The sequence below is a fragment of the Nicotiana tomentosiformis genome, chromosome 4 (genome assembly GCF_000390325.3).
Source record: "Nicotiana tomentosiformis chromosome 4, ASM39032v3, whole genome shotgun sequence".
Lineage (NCBI taxonomy): Eukaryota > Viridiplantae > Streptophyta > Magnoliopsida > Solanales > Solanaceae > Nicotiana > Nicotiana tomentosiformis.
Genome location: NC_090815.1, coordinates 21,322,093 through 21,342,441, shown reverse-complemented (window position 1 = coordinate 21,342,441; position 20,349 = coordinate 21,322,093). Strand labels below are relative to the sequence as shown.

The window sequence follows — 20,349 nt, the reverse complement described above, 5'->3', positions numbered from 1 at the left end:
AAAGGCGAACGACTTTTCGCTAAGGGCCTTCGTGCTTTTAATATAATCAGGGCCGGCTGGAGAGTAAGGCTGCTCAAGCCATTGCCTTGGGCCCCAAATTCTAGAGGGCCCCAAAAATATTATACTATATTATTATGTATTATATATCTTATGTGATTACTCTTAAGAGTCCAAATTTTAATATTTATTTATTTGGTTAAGAATGTACGTATGAGTGAGTAAAGAGCGATAAATCTCCGTCTTGTTAGTAGTATATTTATTTTCCTTTTCCGTTCTAATTTTTCCTCCTTTCTTTCACATGACTTTGAGATTTCTCATTCCAATTTCAAACTTTGTTTCTTTGATTTAGCAACTTTCTCATGTTTAATTGACCCATTGATTAGAACATAATATCTTTTGTGTCTTACTGTTACATGAATTTTGTGAAATAAGCCTCTTAATATAATTTGGCTTTAGGCCACTAATTTCGTTGAGCCGCCCCTGAATATAATATAGATTAGTTATTAGGATCCTTAGTTTAAGCATCTTAAATAGGAAAAATATGAACTTTTAATTGTCTTTTTTAGTTCTATCTCTCAAAATAAGCAAATAAGATCCATGAATCTACTTATCAACTAATAAAGAGTCTCACACAAGTATAACTTGGCATGTGCGTTTGGAAATTGATTTGGTTGAAATTTGAAAAAAGAGTTTTTGAAGTTGTGTTAAAATAAAAATTTGGAAGTTTAAGTTGTGTTTGTACATGCATTTTATTTGAAAAAAAGTTGAAGTTTTGTTGAGTGGATGCAAAAATTTCACCCAAACACTGCCATAAATCAGTTTTTGGGAACTTGAAAAAAAATATCAAATTTATTTTTTTAAAAACTGATCATATTCCCTGAAGAAATAATATTTTTAATTTTTTTTTTGAAAAAAAATAGCTAAAATTTATGACCAAACGGGAGCTAAATAAAATTCTCTAAATTTTGGACTGTGAAGTTTTCACATTTGTTTTAGTAGGACTTATCTTATGGCGTGCAAAACCTCCTAAAGAAGATATTCCTTTTTGTAGATTCTTGTGACACTTTCTTGGCATAAAATTGATTCATACTTCAAAAGTTAAATCACCTATTTAGGTGAATCACATAAGTAAAGATCTCATTTTATCAAAATTGACGCGAACATGGTGGAATAAATATAGGCCTTTCTAAAAAGTAAAGCTAACATGTTTCTTTCTATTGGAAAGTTCATTTACCACAAAATTCCAACGAGACAGTAGAAGGATGCTGTGGTAATTAACATTTACCACCAAGGCGGATTTAGGTGGGCTGGAGAAGGTTCAATTGAACCCCCTTCATCGAGAATTAACTGTATATATAATGTTAATCCCCTGATATATATATATATAGTCTCCCTACATTCACAAGGTAGAGGTAAGGTATGCGTATATACTACCATCCAAACACCTCACTTGTTAAATTACTCTAAATGGGTGTTTGGACATAAGAATTGTAAAATTTCAAAAAAAAAAGTGAAAATAATTTTCAAATAAAAATGGTATTTGAAAATTAGAGTTGTGTTTGGATATAAATATAATTTTGGGTTGTTTTTGAAGTTTTGTGAGTGATATGAGTGAAAATTTTGAAAATAGCTTTTTGGAGTTTTTTAAATTTTCGAAAAATTCCAAAATTCAACTTCAAGTGAAAATTGCAAATTTCATGGCCAAACACTGATTTCGAAAAAAAGTGAAAAACTTCTTATGTCCAAACGGGCTCTAAGTATGTTATTGTTGTATATATATTAAGCGTTGAATCCTTTTAATTTTTTTGTATATTTACTTTATTGTTTTTTGAACTCCATTGATAAAAATTGTCACGACCCAAAACGGAGTCTGTCGTGATGGCACCTAACGTAGTACTAGGCAAGCCAACAACTCAATAAATTTCAACACTTTTAGATAAAAGCTAAACTAAAACAGGTTTGAATAATTAAAAATTTCATAAATTGGAAAAAATGTCAAGACTCAACTCAAAAATTTCCAAAACCAAGGTGTCACTGAGTACATGAATGCCTATACAACACAAGGCTAAAAATACTGTCTATGAAAAGCTGAAACTAAATACATGAAGCTGAAAGATAGGGAGGGGGAGTCAAGATCTGCGGATGCCCGGCAACTACCTCAAAATCTCCGAATGAATAAGCTGCTCAGATAATTAACACCCACCATATTTGAAAACACTTGAATTTGCACACAAAGTTCAGGGTGTAGCGTGAGTACAACCAACTCCAGTAAGTAACAAGACTAACTATTGGACTGAAAGTAGTGACAAGCTTCACGGGTGCAATTTAATTATAGAAATACAGCACAGGAAAATAGGCATGCTCTCAAGTTCAACAGTTAAGGACAAAACAGTTAAATCATGTCAAGTTCAATTGAAACATGATATAGTACATCTCAGTAACTACATGACAGTTATATATGCCAGTTGAAGTACAACAATAATGAAATCACGTGCAAACTCTCAGAGTAACAGTCTCTCAATTCTCCCATTCACTCCAACCTCACAGTCACTCATTCCTCACATTCACTCAATCCTCCCAGTCGCTCGGCACTCGCACTCAGTAGGTACCTTCCCTCATTGTGGATGTGCAGACTCCGGAGGGGCATTTCTAGCCCAAGCGCTATAATAAGCCAATCAGGGCATGAATCAAAATAACATGCTGCGGCGTGCAGCCTCTCCCATAATAATCCTCACAATCAGGCCCTCGGCCTCACTAAGTCATCAATCTCTCCAATCTCTTACGCTCTCAAGAATTATGATAATCAGCCCAAACAATAAAGACATAATGTAGTAAATAACTTAACATATAACATGACCTCTGCGGGTCCCTACAATACCAACACATAGCCTAAGCATGACTTCTAACATGACTGGCGGCTCAATTTATTTAACACATGATGAAAATACGAATAATGATAAGATAAATCAGCTATGTAGTTTCATGGAATCGACCAAGTCACAATTCTTATGGTACACACCCACACGTCCGTCACCTAGCATGTGCGTCACCTCAATACCAATCACATAACACATAATTTGGGGTTTCGTACCCTCAGAACCAAGTTTAGAAGTGTTACTTACCTCAAACCGTGCAAATCCCTACTCCAACACGCCCTTGCCTCGCGAAACGGCCTCTGAATGCCTCAAATCTAGCCACAAAATGTTCGATACAATCAACGCGATGTAAAATAATCAATTCCATAAGGAAATACTAAGTTCTTAATCAAAAGTCAAAAAGTCAACTCAAAAGTCGGCCCCCGGGCCCATATCTCAAAATCTGATAAAAGTCACAAAATCCGAAAGCCCATCCAACAACGAGTCTAACCATACCAAATTTATCAAAATCCGACACCAATTTGACACCCAAATCCCCAATTTAAACTCTCCAAATCCCTAGCCCTACTCCCAAAATTACACCTCAAAACCACACAATCTAGGTGGAAAATTCAATGAGGAAACATAATTATTAAATAAATTTAACCACAAGTGACTTTACTCAAGAATCCCATCGAAATCCCTCTCAAAAATCGCCTAACCCCGAGCTTGGAATCTTCAAAATGAAGAAAATCTCGAAACCCTCGATTTTAATACTCTGCCCAGGCTTTCCGCACCTGCGACAACTTAACCGCATCTGCAGTGTCGCAGAAGAGACAATCTTTTCGCTTCTGCGGTGAACCACTGGAACCAAGCCTTCTCACCTGCAGAAAATACTTCGCTTCTACGCAAATGCAGGTGCGACAATCTTCTCGCTCCTACGCTGACCCCTCATTTCTGCGCTCAACCTCTCCGCTTCTATGACCACGCGGGTGCGGACAATCCTTCGCACCTACGACCACAGTCTTCCTCACTCCTGGCCGCATATGCGCTTCCCAGCTCGCACCTACGACCAAAGCTCCGCAGGTGCGATTGCACCACAAGACTCCAGCTACAATACCCCTTTTAACTCCAAACTTGATCCGATAATCATTCGAACTTCACCCGAGGTCCCCGGAACCTCAACCAAATATACCAACAAGTCCTAAAATACGATACGAAATTTGTCGAGCCTTCAAATCATCAAACAACGATAAAATCACGAATCGCGCATCGATTCACGCCTAATGAACTTTCGAACTTCTAACTTTTACATCTGATGCCGAAACCTATCAAATCGCGTCCGATTGGCCCCAAATTTTGCATATAAGTCACAAATGACACAACGGACATACTTCAACTCCCGGAACCCCAATCCGAGCCCGGTAATCACAAAGTCTACTCTCGGTCAAACTTCTACATTTTCAACTTTCGCCATTTCAAGCCTAATTCAACTACGGACCTCTAAATGACAATCCGGACACGCTCCTAAGTCCAAAATCACCCAACTGAGCTAATGGAACCATCGAAACTTCATTCTAGAGCCATTTACACACAAGTCAACATCCGGCAACCTTTTCAACTTAAATTTCCAACCTTGAGACTAAGTGTCTTAATTCATTCCGAAACTTCTCCGGACCCAAATCAACTACCCCGGTAAGTCACATAACAACAATTAAACAGGGAATGAGCAGTAAATGGTGAACGGGGCTACAACTCTCAAAACGACCGACCGGATCGTTACAAAAGTCCTGCTTCTGCTACTGTGAATTACTAGTATATTTCTTACGGAAGTCCATATAAATATCAGGAATACAAATTTCAGCAGGGAGTTTAGGATGCAAAAAATAAAATAAGGAGCTTAGTTTTTCCAATAATTGGCACCGGCTATGTAAATAAAAAGTGCACTATCAACTGGTTCTATGTATATGAACGTGAATAATTTTGATATAAATTCTACGTACGGAAACCGTCTTTTGACTAATTTACCTTCTTATCCTCACTTGCTCTTCGTCCTACTATCGTTAATTTCATAGGAAAAATTCATTGTACGGTTCAGATTTGATTCGCTAGTCCCTATTACTAGTTCTTTGATGACCTTTTCTTAATCTTGACTATTTCGTTATCTTTTGCCTTGTTTTAGGTAATGTTGACATTTTGACTGTTGTCTGTCTTGACTTTGTGAAAGAAAAGGAAAGTGGAAAAAAGACAAAGTCTTGACTTTGGATAATTGGATAATCTCTCTTACCTCGTTGGGCAATAGCCTAGATTGTTTTCAAGTTAATTTTTATTATTTTTACTTTTGTTTGCTGAATTATGTTTAACCCTAAAAATATTTTTTACGGTGAAATTAAGGTTTTTATTTTAGGGTGTTAACAATCGATTTGACTCACTTTTTCAAATGTGAATAATATAAAAATAAATAACAATTAAATAAAAGAATTGAAAGATAAAAGGAAAGAGAAATTATATTGACGTGAGCAGCTCTTTTTCTGTATTGGCAAAGAATTGAATTATCGAAAATAGAACAATGAGATTGAATACTGTAATTGCGAGAATAAATAAATAATTTTCATATAGAATACGATGTTGGGAATATGGGTTTAAATAGAAATTATATTCGTCACTGTCTATCCCATATCATTTGTAACAATCATAACTATTTACTGTACGTTACAATGATTGATTCGTAACTGATAGCATATTAATGGTGAAATCCCGTGTAATTAGGGATTTACTGATTTTCTCTATCTTTGTATTTATGAATAATTCTTCGTACCAGATCCGAAACTATTTTCTCACGATCAGCTGCGATACTAATAGTCACGGTACTACATGCTTTATCCCATGTGCGCCATTCTTGCGGACACGTTTCACCATTTAATAGACCCACATAGCAAGTTTATTTTCCACTATTATAAATTAAGGTTTCAACTAATATACTTTACTATTTATATCGTTTCATTTAGACCAGACTATAAAGTTTAACTTAATATAAAGGTTTCTTGAACATGTTAATATACGCATAGTGCAATCATGGCCGATAAATCATCCATATTATTCAATTTTACTTTTTAAATGCGGGTAATCTTTTGTAGCCATATAAATACAAGGCAAGAAACCGTTTTCATGATACAACGAGAAAATTTGGTTTGTTTATTTGCTAATGGAGGAATTATGATATATTATAAAAAAAATAAGAAATCTTCAACTTAACCATTTCTTTTGTGCCTACAGTTGTATCTTATTTTCGCCTTTTTGTTTTTCCTATCTTAATTAGAACGTGTAGAAAATGGATTTTGATATTTTAGGCTATAGACATTACAAAAATTGTAACAGATTTATAGGTACCATGGAAATTTGGATTATTATCACAATATGACTTCTATGTTAAATAATAATTTTCATGTTAATTGAGAATTTGCTTATTCGAAATCAAAATTTCAATTTATACGGACTAAAGTATCAGTTCAAAAATTTCAATTTAAATGAACAAAAGAGTATAAGATACTGTATCTTTGTCCTTCTCTAACCTCAATTTTTTATTTTTATTTTTCGATAAAAAGAACCATTTTATTCCTAATTCTACGTTTTCTCAGTTGATACCGCCTCAGACTAGAATAGGCAGGCAGCTACAGGTACACCTACGTATATGGTACGAGACCAGGAAAGATCCTGAAATACTAATAAGGAAAATAAAAGAATTTGAACGACTAAGTCAGCAACCTACATGTGTAAAGAGGTAGGGGGTAATTCAAAGTGAGTCCAGAACCCATTTGCGATTTTTTTAAACAAGTGTGAAGAAAATGTGCGTTTAAAAAAAAGAGTGACATATATATATATATATATATATATATATATATATATATATATATAACGTCATTGTAAACCGCACTATACAAGGCTAATAAGACAGCTATGCATAGCGCGGTATATAACCGTGCTATATATGTATAGCGTAGTTATATACTGCGCTATACATAGATAAATAAACGGTCCCCCTCCTTCCCCACACTCGAACCAGATGCCACGCTCCCCAAATTCAAAATTCTTAACCCCTCCCTCCCCCCTCCCAAATTTCCTTCTAAAAATATTGTAATGGACCCCACCCGTAACACAAAAAGATAAGATTGTAAGTCCCACATCCTAGCCAAGCCTTCTATTGTTGTGGTTTTCTCGTTTCGGGCTCAAATTTTCAATTCATCAACTTTCCGAAAAACATAAATCGAGGTATTCCGATTTAGTTTATGTCGAAACTCATATAATAATGCATATTAGTTATTTTCAATGTATTTTCATGTTGTTTTGTATTTTTTTTTTCGATTAAACTAGTATGTTATTTTTATCCGGACTAAGATATTAGTGTTTTGTGTTTGTTTTGTGATTAAAATGTATTTGTTATTTTTATCTAGTTTAGATTATTTATTTGGTTAAAGACTAGTACCCTTTTAGCGTAGTAAAATGTAGAGCCTTTTAGCGTAGAATCCCTGTAGTTTAAGTATCTTTTATACTGATAGATCAAACACAAACTCTGTCCAATTAAATATGATAAAAATTAATTATTTAATTTACAAAATAAATATACAAAATCATGAAAATATTAAAATTGACACACATAAGAATTCAGGATAGCTTGGTGCTACTGAGCCTCAAATATCGAGCCTGGAACCCATAGGTATATACTCTGTCCAATTAAATATGATAAAAATTAATTATTTAATTTACAAAACAAACATACAAAATTATGAAAATATTAAAATTGACACACACAAGAATTCAGGATAGCTTGGTACTACTGGGCCTCAAATATCGAGCCTGGAACCCATAGGTATATACTCTGTCCAATTAAATATGATAAAAATTAATTATTTAATTTACAAAACAAACATACAAAATTATAAAAATATTAAAATTGACACACACAAGAATTCAGGATAACTTGGTGCTACTGGGCCTCAGATATCGAGCCTGAAACCCATAGGTATATACTCTGTCCAATTAAATATAATAAAAATTAATTATTTAATTTACAAAACAAACATACAAAATTACGAAAATAATATAATTGACACATACAAGAACTCAGGATAGCTTGGTCCTACTGGGCATCAAATATCGAGCCTGGAACCCATAGATATATACTCTGTCCAATTAAATATTATATAATTATAAAAAATAATTATTTAATTTATAGATCAAACATACAATTAATGTTGTTTAATTTACAGTTGACGACATGGACGTGCCCCTATGCATCCCGGACCTGTCTCCAATGAGCTATTAGTGTTACAGGGCGATCATAGGTCCGCCAAAGTATGGGAGGGAGAGTTACTAGCCCAGACTCTCCGCGCCAGGAGAGTGGACGACATGTGGGATTTTATGAAGGACATAGAAGCGCCTGCGGGATACGGGCTTCTACGGGATTTTGGAGATCGGGTGGCTGCAGCTCGACTGGTCTTTGATCACGGCCCTGATAGAGCAGTGGCGACCAGAGACGCACATTTTTCACCTGCCCATTGGCAAGGCCACCATCACGCTGCAGGACGTGGAGGTTTTATATGGGATGCTTGTTGATGGACTGCTCGTTGCACTGCCTCAGGCCATGAGAGAGATGACGCGTGGGCAGTATTTGGACATGCTGCAGCAGCTCACTGGTTTCAGGCCACGGGATGAGACTGCACACTCAGAGGCCAGTCGCATGAGTTTGATAGCTATTCGACAACATTTGGAGATATTGCACCCCGACATTACCGGGGAGACAGATGATCTGCATATTCACCGGTATACGAGGTTGCTGCTGCTCCTTCTATTTGGGGGGGGGGGGGAGGTCTTGTTCCCTAACATTTTGGGGAACCTAGTCAGCTTGCGATTTCTTCATCATCTTCAGCTGCTAGATGATTTACCCCAGTACAGATGGGGTGCTACTGTTCTCGCCTACTTGTACAGGCATCTGTGCCGGGCGAGCATGGGCACCCAGCATGACGTATGTAGATTTTTTCCGCTTCTACAGGTGACAACATATTCGAATACTCTGTTCATTCCTTCCAATTCTATCTAGTCAAAAATTTTCTTAAACTTTACATCAAATTTGTATGTTAGGTTTGGGCCTGGGAGCGGTTCCTGCAGTTGCAGCCACCTCTACCACCATTACCTCCGGATGTACCACCTCCGTTTCTCCCTCTAGCTAGGAGGTAGGTTCTCCGGCGTGGATATGTACGAGATTACTAGGCTCGGCATAATCTCCCCCTTTGCAGGGATGTGTGGGATATGCTGGAGGGCGCATAGGTAAATGTGTACCTAAACTTACTTGGTATAGCTTCACATGTGTTGCGCATACTCACGTTTTCTGTTGTTATTTGATAGTTCATCTGGATGCCATACAACGACGACTTGATAGGTGGCCTGCCCGATTATTGCTCGACCGACCGACTGATTTGGAGCACTTCCGTCCTGCTCATGTGCCTCGATATTGTGGAGCATCATGCCACAGAGCGGGTACTTCGCCAGTTTGGCCGTCCGCAGTATATACCAAGGGGGACTACATGGGAGGCCACACATTATCAGTGGGATGATCGTTTCAGGGCGGACGACGCATATATAGCATGGCTAGAGGCGCAGGTCCATACTTGGGATGACCGAGCTGACCTAATTCCCCCTCCCCCCTCCCCCTTTCACAGATCCAGACGGAGACTATTCAGCTCGATATGCCCTGGTACCGCCGCGTTACCCGACGTTTTGTCGGGAATCCCATTCCTCAAGCAGGCGGTTGGTACGTTCCATACGCCGGGCGGCACGAGGCCCTGGTATGTTTTCTGTTATTATTAATTATATAACTGTAACTTAGTGTTTTGTAGTTTATATTTTATATGTTATGCAGGCTATTGGCCTACCTATAGTCTACTAGATGGGACTGCAGATGCAGCAGCATGCCGGAGAGGGAGCGGCCTCATTGCACGATTACGGTCGGCAGGTTGCAAAAGTGGCTGCCCGAATACTGCAGCGAGCTCGAGAGGATCAGCGCTTGGGACACGACCCTACTTATGTGGCGCTATAGCAGTACCAATGAGGTAGGGTTGTCGTGCGAGGGAGGGGTGCCCCACGAGGCAGGGCTTCCCCTCGAGGTAGGGGTGCCCCACGAGGAAGGGCTGCCGCACGGGGTCGTGGTGGGCGGCGAGGAGGTGGTCCCAAGCATAATATCAATAAGATTTAACAACAATGGAAACATAATTTTATTTGATATATCTTGCAACATAAACAAAACAACTACTTATTACAACATAAACTCACTGATAGTTGGGCACATTAGAAGAACACCCACCACGAGCTTGATTACCACCTCCACCCAAACCAGTCGAAGGACATTTTCGACGGTCGTGTCCTGTTTGCGAGGATATACCACATTTGTGCGCATAAACGGTATCACTAACATCCATTTGGTTCCGTATACGCGTTCTCTTCTGCACCTGTATTCGATGCAAATAGTCCTTGTTACAAACCATTTTAAATGGTTCCGTCTGCCAATAAAGCTCAACACCCACTGGCTACAACTGCCCACTATAGGTGTTTAAGTAAATCCTGGTGGACTGATGTAATGCACTCTTTGAACGCTTCAAGGTGTGGAATAAGGACAAGAGAAATCAAGTCAATATCCAAGTTGTAGTGATTCCCATTGAATCTGTCCATTTCACATCTGTGGATGGGAATATATTTACCCACTTTTCACATACCTGTGTTCTTCTTGCTCGCACGCAGCATCCAATCACAACCTGTAAACCATCTGCGACAAACAACCTTGTATACATCCGGACTTGACTCCCATACTGTCATCTCACGACACTCTTTTACGATGTATATTTTCGCCGCCCTGCTTAGGCGCACTTTATCAGGAAAAAGCATGCCCTTTTCCAGCACCGTTGGTCTAGAATCATCCCACATTGCTGTCCGAATTTCATCAAAATCCCTTGTGAGAGCATCCACATCCGGCATACTTGGCAAGTTATCAAGGTAGGGAATCTTCCTTGAATGAAACGGCACTTGGGACTCGTACACTCTTGGTCTAACGGGGGATGGAGCATACTCCCTCGTCAAATCATGTCCTTCATTCTCTTCCTCCTCGTCACCATCCTCACGAGGGAAGGGTGTGTCGTCTCCGGAATCATCGGCATTGTTGTCATAATCACTGTTCTCTTCCTCACTCTGTGCATCTGCCAGATCCCGATTTAATATGTCGTCTTCGGACAATTGAGTGAGGACAGGTGGTTCAACTTGCTCGTTTTCACTACACAAACAAAAAAATAATAAGCTACTGAAATTAATAAATACTTTCCATATAGTTGTATCACTTCACTTACAAGTCGTAACGTGTTAGTATTTCTTGATAGACATTATCCTGTTAGTGATGACTCCCAGATGGACCACCATGATCCAACACACCAAAACTACGCATATTCCAACTAGGCGTGGGTTCATAGCTTGTAAAAGTCATATCTGGTAGGTACCCCCTGTGGAATATATGAGTGTTAATACAAATTCAATACAACAAAAATATACATCGTAACACTAAGAAAAATTAAAGTTTACCACTCGTCTTGTAGATTATGTAGAGCAGGAGAGAAATTATTTCCTCGCTCCTCATTCACCCGTGGTGATAAGTTTAAACCAGGGCAAACTCTTTAATCCGGAACCTGTCCGGCAAAAGCTGCTCCAGAATAACCATCCGATGACTGAGGGTTATCCCTACTATGCGCAACCTCATTATTGCGAACGTCTTCGACTTTGACGTACATTTCTAATATTTTTATCACAAGAAATTCCCTGTATTCATCCGGAGTCCTCAAAAAATCCCTCAAAGTTTCATCATCGTCGATGTTAAACTCAGCGTAACAAACAACCCCTTGCGGAGTGACGGAATACGGATATCTTTCGGTTACTTTAAGGTTCACCGAACGTTTACTCACACTCATTTTATTACATAACAACGATATCAATCTATCGTACTCCATTGTAAGTGGCAACTTAATATGACACTGTAGAGATAAACTATAGCTCACAGAGTTATTCGCCACCACAACCTCACCCCCAATATAATGAAATCCTTACTTTTCGCTCTTCAGACATTATGAAAAATGCTTGAGAATTTAACAAGAAGAAAAATTTGAACAAGAGTTAGGAATATTTTTGAATGGATTTTTGTAAAATCCTAACGCCTATAAATAAGGCAATGGCTAGCTCGGTGGGCTGAATTATTTTAGGTATAGCGCTCTTTTAAAGAGCGCTATACCCATTTGAATTATTGTTATGTCAGTTAAACGCATGAGACTTATTGGTGGGCCCACAAAACAGGTATAGCGCGATTATATACCACGCTATGTATATAGCGTGGTTTACAGTAGCGTTATATATATATATATATATATATATATATATATATATATATAGCGCTCTTGAAAAGAGCGTTATATATAAAAATGTCACTCTTTTTTTTAAACACACATTTCCGTCACACTTGTCCAAAAGAACCACAAATGGGTTCTGGACTCAATTCAAAGTGATTTTAAATTATCACTTAAATGGTCACTCAATTATTCAAAATTATCTTATAAAATTATATTTATTTTATTTGTAGCAGATAAGTCACTTAACTATACCTGTAGCATCAAAATGTGACTCAACCAGATTTCTCAAATTTTTAATTTTCAAATATATATTTTACCCTCTAAACTATCAACTTTTATCTTCTTCTTTCTTTACTTTTTTAATATTATGATTTTTTCTCTTTTAATCAACAATATTGACTTACCTTACAACAAATAAATTTTATTTAAACATAAAAAATTCTTTTTCTAGCATATATAATGTTAGACTAATAATATACTTGAGCATAATTATGAAGAATATATAATGTATATTATAAAAATACCTTTATTTTAAATAATTATTTTCTATAGTACATGCATGGAATATAAAGTTTTAACTTTTATTTCTTTCATTCTCAATTGTGCAAATAAATTTTTGAGTTTTATTGTTAATATCAAATTATTATTATGAACAAATTATTCTAATTAACTTTCTACTATGCTTAATATTTTATTATTCCAATATTATATATGCTTAAATACTATTTTTATTTTCTTAAATTTATAAGTAAAAAAATTATTTATTCTAAGGTGTCCATAATATAAATTAAAAAGAGAAAAATTATAATATTAAAAACCTAAAAAAAAAAGATTTAGGTTGATAATTTATAGGGTAAAATAGGTATTTAGCAATTAAAAGTTTGAGAAATTTAGTTGAGTGACCTTCTGAGTGCTATAAACATAGTTAAGTAACTTTGTTGTTACAAACTAAAAAAAAATGACGTTAGTAGATAATTTCAGATAGTTGAGTGAGTATCTAAGTATATCAGTAAAACACTCTAACTTGTGATCATATATTTGTTATAAATTTATTAAATTATCAGTTAAAGCTTATCATAGAATTTTATTTATAATTTCAAATTTCGTTAGAAATTTACTTTTAATTAATAAGTGACCTAATATTTTTAATTTTGTTGTTACCTTTAGTGCATAAAATTTAAACTCAAAGAGATTTGAACTTATACATACGCTTATAATGTAGTTTATTTTTAAATTATTAAGTCACTTAAAAGTTATTAAATTTTATTAATCAATAAAATTGATAATCTAAAAAATAAGACAAGCTAGTAAAAACCTTCTACATCATGTTAAAGTACATTGGTTAGGGATGGGTATAACTTAAAATTTTAAGAAATGAAACATTGTATCTAACTGTTATTTATGTAGTTAGACCGAGTTGATAAATCAATATATTTTTCATGTGACATAATTTGAAAAAAAAAATGCAAAAAGAAAATCGACAACTTTCAATGTGGTTCGAGTTAAGCCAACAGCTTGAGTTGAAATTGAACAAAAACCAACCGTATATATCAACTAAGATTAATATCTTAACTTCGACAGTGCAAACGTTTTTTTTTTTTTTTAAACATTTTTAAATCATTTAAAAGAAAATCTATAATAATCGTTCATAAAAAAAGTGAGATTTATTGTCTAAAAATAATACAAATTTACCTGCTACAAAGGAAAGAGCTTAAATTTTATATACATCGTCAGTGTACAAAATTCTTATAATTATCAAGTTACCAAAAAGATATCTCAAGGTAAGCGTGCTTAAAATATGAAAAACTTGAAAACAAGACAAGTTACCTGCTACAACAGATAAATGTTATATCGAGAATGTATATACTTAGAGGGTGTTTGACTAAACTTATAAGCATATTTTGGCTTATCTACGCGTTTGGTAAACATCCAAAGTGCTTATAAATCAAGTGCTTACAAGTTAAATTTAGTCATAAGTCATAAGTTGGTCACCTCCAACTTATAGCTTTTCAGCTTATAAGCACTTTTAGTTTAACCAAAATTTTTACTAGTTTGTCCTTATAATATTTTTTAATTCACAAAATAAATAAATTTCCTAACTTTCTCTTCGTTCCATATTCGTTGTTCATCCGTTTCTTTATAAAGAGACTTGTTAATTATAATCTTTTATAAAATATTTAAGGATATTTTACTCATTTTAATAAAAGAACAGCTTATCAATATTTTTCTGCCAAACACATATACTGTTTACTATCAATTTTTGCATGTTTATCCAAATACGTAAATATTTAATTAAAATATTAATTTCAGCACTTCAAGCTTACTAGGAATTTACAATCAGCTAATCCAAAAGGGCTCTTAAACTCTGAAGAAAAATATGACTTGAAGGTGTACACAAAATTTACATGTTAGTATATATAAGTTCCTCCCTCCTTCCAAAAATAATGATACAATTCAAATTTTGATAATCAAATTTCTTAATTTTGATGCAAATTCAGATATAAAATTTATAAGTAAGTTTTTTGAAAGAAAATTATATTTAAAGAATTTCATATAAATACTACTCCCTATGTTTCAATTTATGTGAATCTGTTTGACTGAACACGGAATTTTTAAAAAAATAAAGATTTTTGAAATTTGTGGTCCTAAACAAGTTAAAAAAGGTCTAGTGTATTTGTGTGGTTATAAAAGTTTCGCACTAGATGTAGAATGGAGAGTTTAAGCTAAAATATTTTCAAATTTAGAAAAAGATTATTCTTTTTAGAACGAACCAAAACCAAAATAGGTTCGCAAAACGGAGTAATATATAATTTACTGTCAAAGAACAGCTCGTTTGTGTATCACGTTCTCTTTGGGAGGGAAGGAGTATCGTATATAAATTGTCATTTTCCTAATTCCTTGCCATAATACTAAGTTTCGTGGGCATATGTGATGATGACGAAGTTGGCGTATTAAGATTCTAGAGAGAGAGAGAAATAGTAAAAGGAAGGAGAGTCAAAGCAGCAGCGCAGCAGTTGGTACTATTTGTATTGGTAATGATTTCGGCACAGACAGACAGAGAGCAAAAGAGAAAGAAAATACAAAGCCATAGGTGAGAATAGAATAGAAGAGAGAGATATATACTACTCCTACTACTATATCAGAAGCTCGTGATGAGAATTCTTTCTTTACAGTAGTAGCAAACAAACATCAAATATATCAGAGAATTAAGAGACTGCAATTTTTGCTTTTCTCGTGATCTCTCTTTTGTACACGTAATTATTACACTTTTTGGTTGTTGCTTTAAACCTAGACAGTTTCAACGGGATTTGCCAAAAACCATCTCTTTTCTAAGTCCAAACTTAAGCCAGATATCCCTCTCTTGTTCAACCTCTATATAGAAAGAACATAGCTCTCTTTTCTTTTAGTTTTCCACTTTTTTCCCTTTATTCTGTTGGTGGAAACTGAAGGGATAGAGGTGGAAAAGAGGAGTCTTGAAAATACCCTTTTGGAATTTGAAGAGATTTTTGAGTACTAAGAAGAATTTGAAGAATGGGAAATTGTGGAAGAAATGGTGGAGTGAGACAATATATAAGATCAAAAGTACCTCGTTTGAGATGGACACCTGATCTTCATCATTGTTTTCTTCATGCTATTGAAAAACTTGGTGGCCAAGATAGTAAGTTTTAGTATTTCTTTTTTCTTCTTTATTATCTTCCAAGTAATTATTTTTTTGCTAATTTTTGTTTGGTTTGTGTGTTAATATATGTAGAGGCTACTCCTAAGCTTGTTCTTCAAATGATGGATGTAAGAGGACTTACTATTTCTCATGTCAAAAGCCATCTTCAGGTTAGTTTTTTAGATCATAAAGATCCATTTACTTACTAATATTTCTCTACCTTTTACCTTCCTAAGGTAGGGTACGTTCTGAGACACCATATTTCGCTCCACTTATAGAATTAGATTGGATTTGTTATTGTTGTATTTTGTTAATTTTACTAGTAAGAGTTTTTGGTTTACTTGTTTTTCATGATAACAGATGTACAGGAGCATGAAAAGTGAAGTCAACAGGCAAGGTAATTCAAGATTTCTCAGTTTGTGTGTGGGAAAAAGTGGAAAAAATCATTCTGTAACTAAAACATTGTTCTTTGTTACTCTTTAAGTATTAAATGTTCTTTATTATGGACCGTTGAAATACATCTTTTTGTGTTTATGTGCAATAGAATGTGAATTCTTTATAAGTTTCCTCTATTAGAAAAAATTTCTTGAGGTTAGCTTTTAACATTTGTATATCTAACAACTAAATATATCTTGGGAAATCATCTTACAACTCACTTCATTTATTGCATCTTTCTTTCCCAATGAAGTTTCTTTTCTTGATTAAATTCCATTAGCACGGATATGAAGCAACCATTCCTTTGGATCTTCTAATATTGGCATATTTAAAGTAATGCAAGTCTACTACTAGTTGAATTTCTGATGCCCATTTACGTGTATTCCTTTCATTATTAAAGTTTAAAAGAAACTAAACCATTTTTCCCTGTGAAATCCTTTTTCTACCAGTTTGTGGAGACATCCAAATTTGTGTGAAAGTAGTTGTCCCATATTAGACTAGAATGTGAATGCTGTACTGTTTCCTACACCATCATCTCAGACCATGTGAGATTACATTGGATTTGTTTTTTTCTTTTTCTTTGGGAGAATCGATCATGGCAGCAAGGCCACTGTATCACTTACAATATCCAGTCGTTAATTTAAGTTGACACTGAATTTGTTATTGTTGTTGATTTGATTGTATAAATAATTTTACAATATGCACAGAATTTAACTTTTTCTTGTTTGGTTGTGCTTTGTTTGTTTACAAACGGCAGATAGAAGCAGCACTCAGGCAAAAAAACAGTCCCTAGAAAGTCATGATTGTCATCAACAAGAAGATGGGTGTGTAGAGCAACAGAAGCTTCTGGTTTACCCTCCATCTTTTAATTCCATGGAAAGATCAGATTCTCCTTACTTTAACAGTATACAAGCCACAAAAAGGTGAGTTTTTAACCTTTTATGGTTTCAGTTTCCCAAGTCTCAAAAAGGGTTGTGCCAACAAACAAAAAGGATTTGCATTTATGGCCTGAACATGTGAACATTATCTTTACTTTATATCAACAGTGTTAATTAAAGTGCAACTACAAGCAACATTTTATAACAAGTGAGATTTTTTACAAGTTAAATCATTTCATTTATAACTTTTTTGTTCCATACACTATGATCTACCGGAAACAACTTCTCTATCTTTATAAAGTAGGGTTAAGGTATATGTACACACGATCCTTTTCAGACCTCACTTGTAAAATTACCGAGGATTTATTTTTATTATTGTTAATATTATTATGAATTCCCCTCAGAGCTAGAATCGAGACCACAAGCTGCAGCCAGAGAATACGTGAAGCAGTGGCCAATCAGTACACTAAAGATGAATACATCCATAGTATTGCTGATAAAAGTGTGGTAACAGAATGGCAACAAACCAGTGAAAGAGAAAGAGAAACAGCTCATCCTGCTTTGTGCAACACTACTCATTTCTCTCTGCCACAAGATTTCTTTCAAAGTTTTAATCCTCAAGTTCAAGAATCTGAATTTTTCAAGGTACATATCCCAATAGCCCAATGCTTTTCTTTTTTGGTTCAAACTGCTAGTTATAAGTTCTTGGTATAATTAGTAGGGGTATTTTCTTTTGTGCAGCTTTTTTAGAATGAGAGGTTGAGTGCACTGTTTGGTACTATTTTGTTTTCAAGATTCAACTCTAGTCATACAGTTTACTTTTCTTTTTAACTTGTCCTGCTCTGTGAAATTTTCTGCATGGTCATGTACATTGTGTCTACAACTGGCAAAGCCTATAAGTCTTCATTCTATAGGGTATTAGGTACATTAGTACTAAAGTAGTTGAAATTCAAAGTTAATGCTGCTTTCTCTTCTGTTGTTTAGTGCTTCTTCTTTATTTTGATCTGATGTTTTGCTCTTTAAGTTTGCCCATAAGAAGAAAATAAAACAAGTATGGTCATGTATTTCGCCAAAAAGAAATAGAAAACAAGTTTAAATTAAGAATATATAGTTATCTATAATTATCTTTTATCTTTTAGGTGTCATGATATTGTAGGCATTCCTTTGTACCTATAGAGGGATCATTTGGTTCAAAATAAGAGTATTGCATGATTATAATCTACTTTCTATATCTGATAGATAATTCCATAATTTTGGTATGAATTTTTTATCCTGATTATAGCTAATACCACAATCAAACACCAAACAAATTTGATCCCTAGCTAATTTTATATTGGGATTACCCCTAATTTCTGTAACCAAACGGCCCCTTAATTATAGACCTTAAAACTTATCAATATATAAAAGTTAAAACTCTTTTTATATATTGTTGGATGGGTTGTTGAGAGTATATTTATTATGCAATGGTCATGTTTTGACATGAAGAAACACGTTGATGAGGAGAAAATCCATGCTACAATTATATTCCAACATTACTAATTAGTCTTTCTACCTAAGCTTTTGTATTTTCTTCATACTTTAACCTCAGCAGTTGACAAAATTTTTAGTTGGTATCTGGTACATTTATTAGGAGGCCATGCAAATGTGGAAGGGAATGGGATGAACACTTGAAAGTCTCTTTGGGATCTTATAAAAATTTAATTTTTTTTCTTTTCTTATAACAAAATTCAAATGGCATTAAATACATTTTACTATAGTACAATACGAAAGCAGCAGTGACTTTATAACGGTGGACCACATTATTTAATAAGTATAATGAGTGATCTTTTTGGTACTATTGTTTTCTTCTTCTATTTGCTGTACAATTCTACTAAACTTGTCTTTTTTCATCGTAACATACTTTAAAAAAAAGAGAGACCTTTTGGCTGCAGACTTGTTGGAATAGACTTGCAAGATATGGTAGAGCATTACCAAGAAAAAAACATGAAACTCTAATTTTAGCAAGCTTGTGAAGAGGTCATAAGTTGATCTATTCAATTTGACCATCTTATTATTACAAAAAGTATTAGCTTACAATTGCGCTTAATTTATATATGTTGGCTTCGTAAACTTAATCTTACAATGATTGAAAAGATAACTATAGAAACAGTATCCAAGAAAGTCAGGTAACTTAACTGTTATAACATGTTAAAATATATTATACACTAAAATTTATTACATTATAACTTTCACAACTAAGTAGCTTCTATTGCAAGCATTTTGACTGATTTCTTTGTTGCTCAGGCGGCCAAGCAACAAGATTCAAAACGGGAATCAACAAAGAAGTGCAAATTCCTGGGCACGAGGAAAATAGAAAGTGCAGGAGGAGAAGAAGAAGAAGAAGAAGACGACGATTGTAGATTATCGTTGTCTCTCTCATTGCACCATCCTTCAACTCAAAGAAGCAACACTTCGTCCACAATAAGTGAGATTAGTGAGGCAATCTCTTCGTACTCGGGTTCTAACCTGAATCATCACGAGTACCACTGGCTTTCTTCGTCTGAAAAGCATAGAGTTGTTAATCTTGATCTGTCTATTGCCTTGTGTAGTAAGTAGTGACTTATTGATATTTCCATGCAAAATTCCCCTTAGGTGAATTTTAAAATTAATTAGTCTCTATTTGGAGGAGGAAGTTTTTACTTCTTTTACTGTAGTGTTTCTCTATCTTTTTTCTGTGTTTACTATTTTTTTTTACCTTTGTTCATGTTGATATTAGAGAAACGCTTCAGTAACATAAGTACTCGAGTATTGTTATAGTAGTACATTTTAACTTTTATGTCAGTTCCCTTGTAGTTTTTTGTCTTTGAGTAATCTAGGAATTCACATTTGTCTTACTATCCTTTTTATCCTGTTTATTCTTAAAGGCGCACTTTTGTCTTTTTATGACCATAATTTTATGGGCGAAAATAAAAAATAGTTAGATTTATAACTGGTAATTGAAAAATAATTACAGTTTTAAAAGTAATCGAAATTTAGTCACTTTATATGTAAAGATAAAATCTAAACAAAAACACTGCTAAAAATCTGAAAATATTCCAGCATAATATGTT

General features: G+C 34.7%; 1 protein-coding gene across 1 annotated transcript; it reads left to right on the top strand.

Moving 5' to 3' along the window:
- The first annotated feature begins 15,221 nt into the window (after positions 1 to 15,221).
- Positions 15,222 to 20,138, top strand: LOC104100324 (putative Myb family transcription factor At1g14600). Its single transcript, XM_009607540.4, has 6 exons — positions 15,222 to 15,947; positions 16,041 to 16,117; positions 16,308 to 16,344; positions 17,140 to 17,305; positions 17,665 to 17,905; positions 19,544 to 20,138. Exons 1-6 carry the CDS (start codon positions 15,821 to 15,823, stop codon positions 19,853 to 19,855), a joined length of 960 nt encoding a protein of 319 aa, XP_009605835.1. The 5' UTR covers positions 15,222 to 15,820; the 3' UTR covers positions 19,856 to 20,138.
- The last annotated feature ends 211 nt before the right edge of the window (positions 20,139 to 20,349 follow it).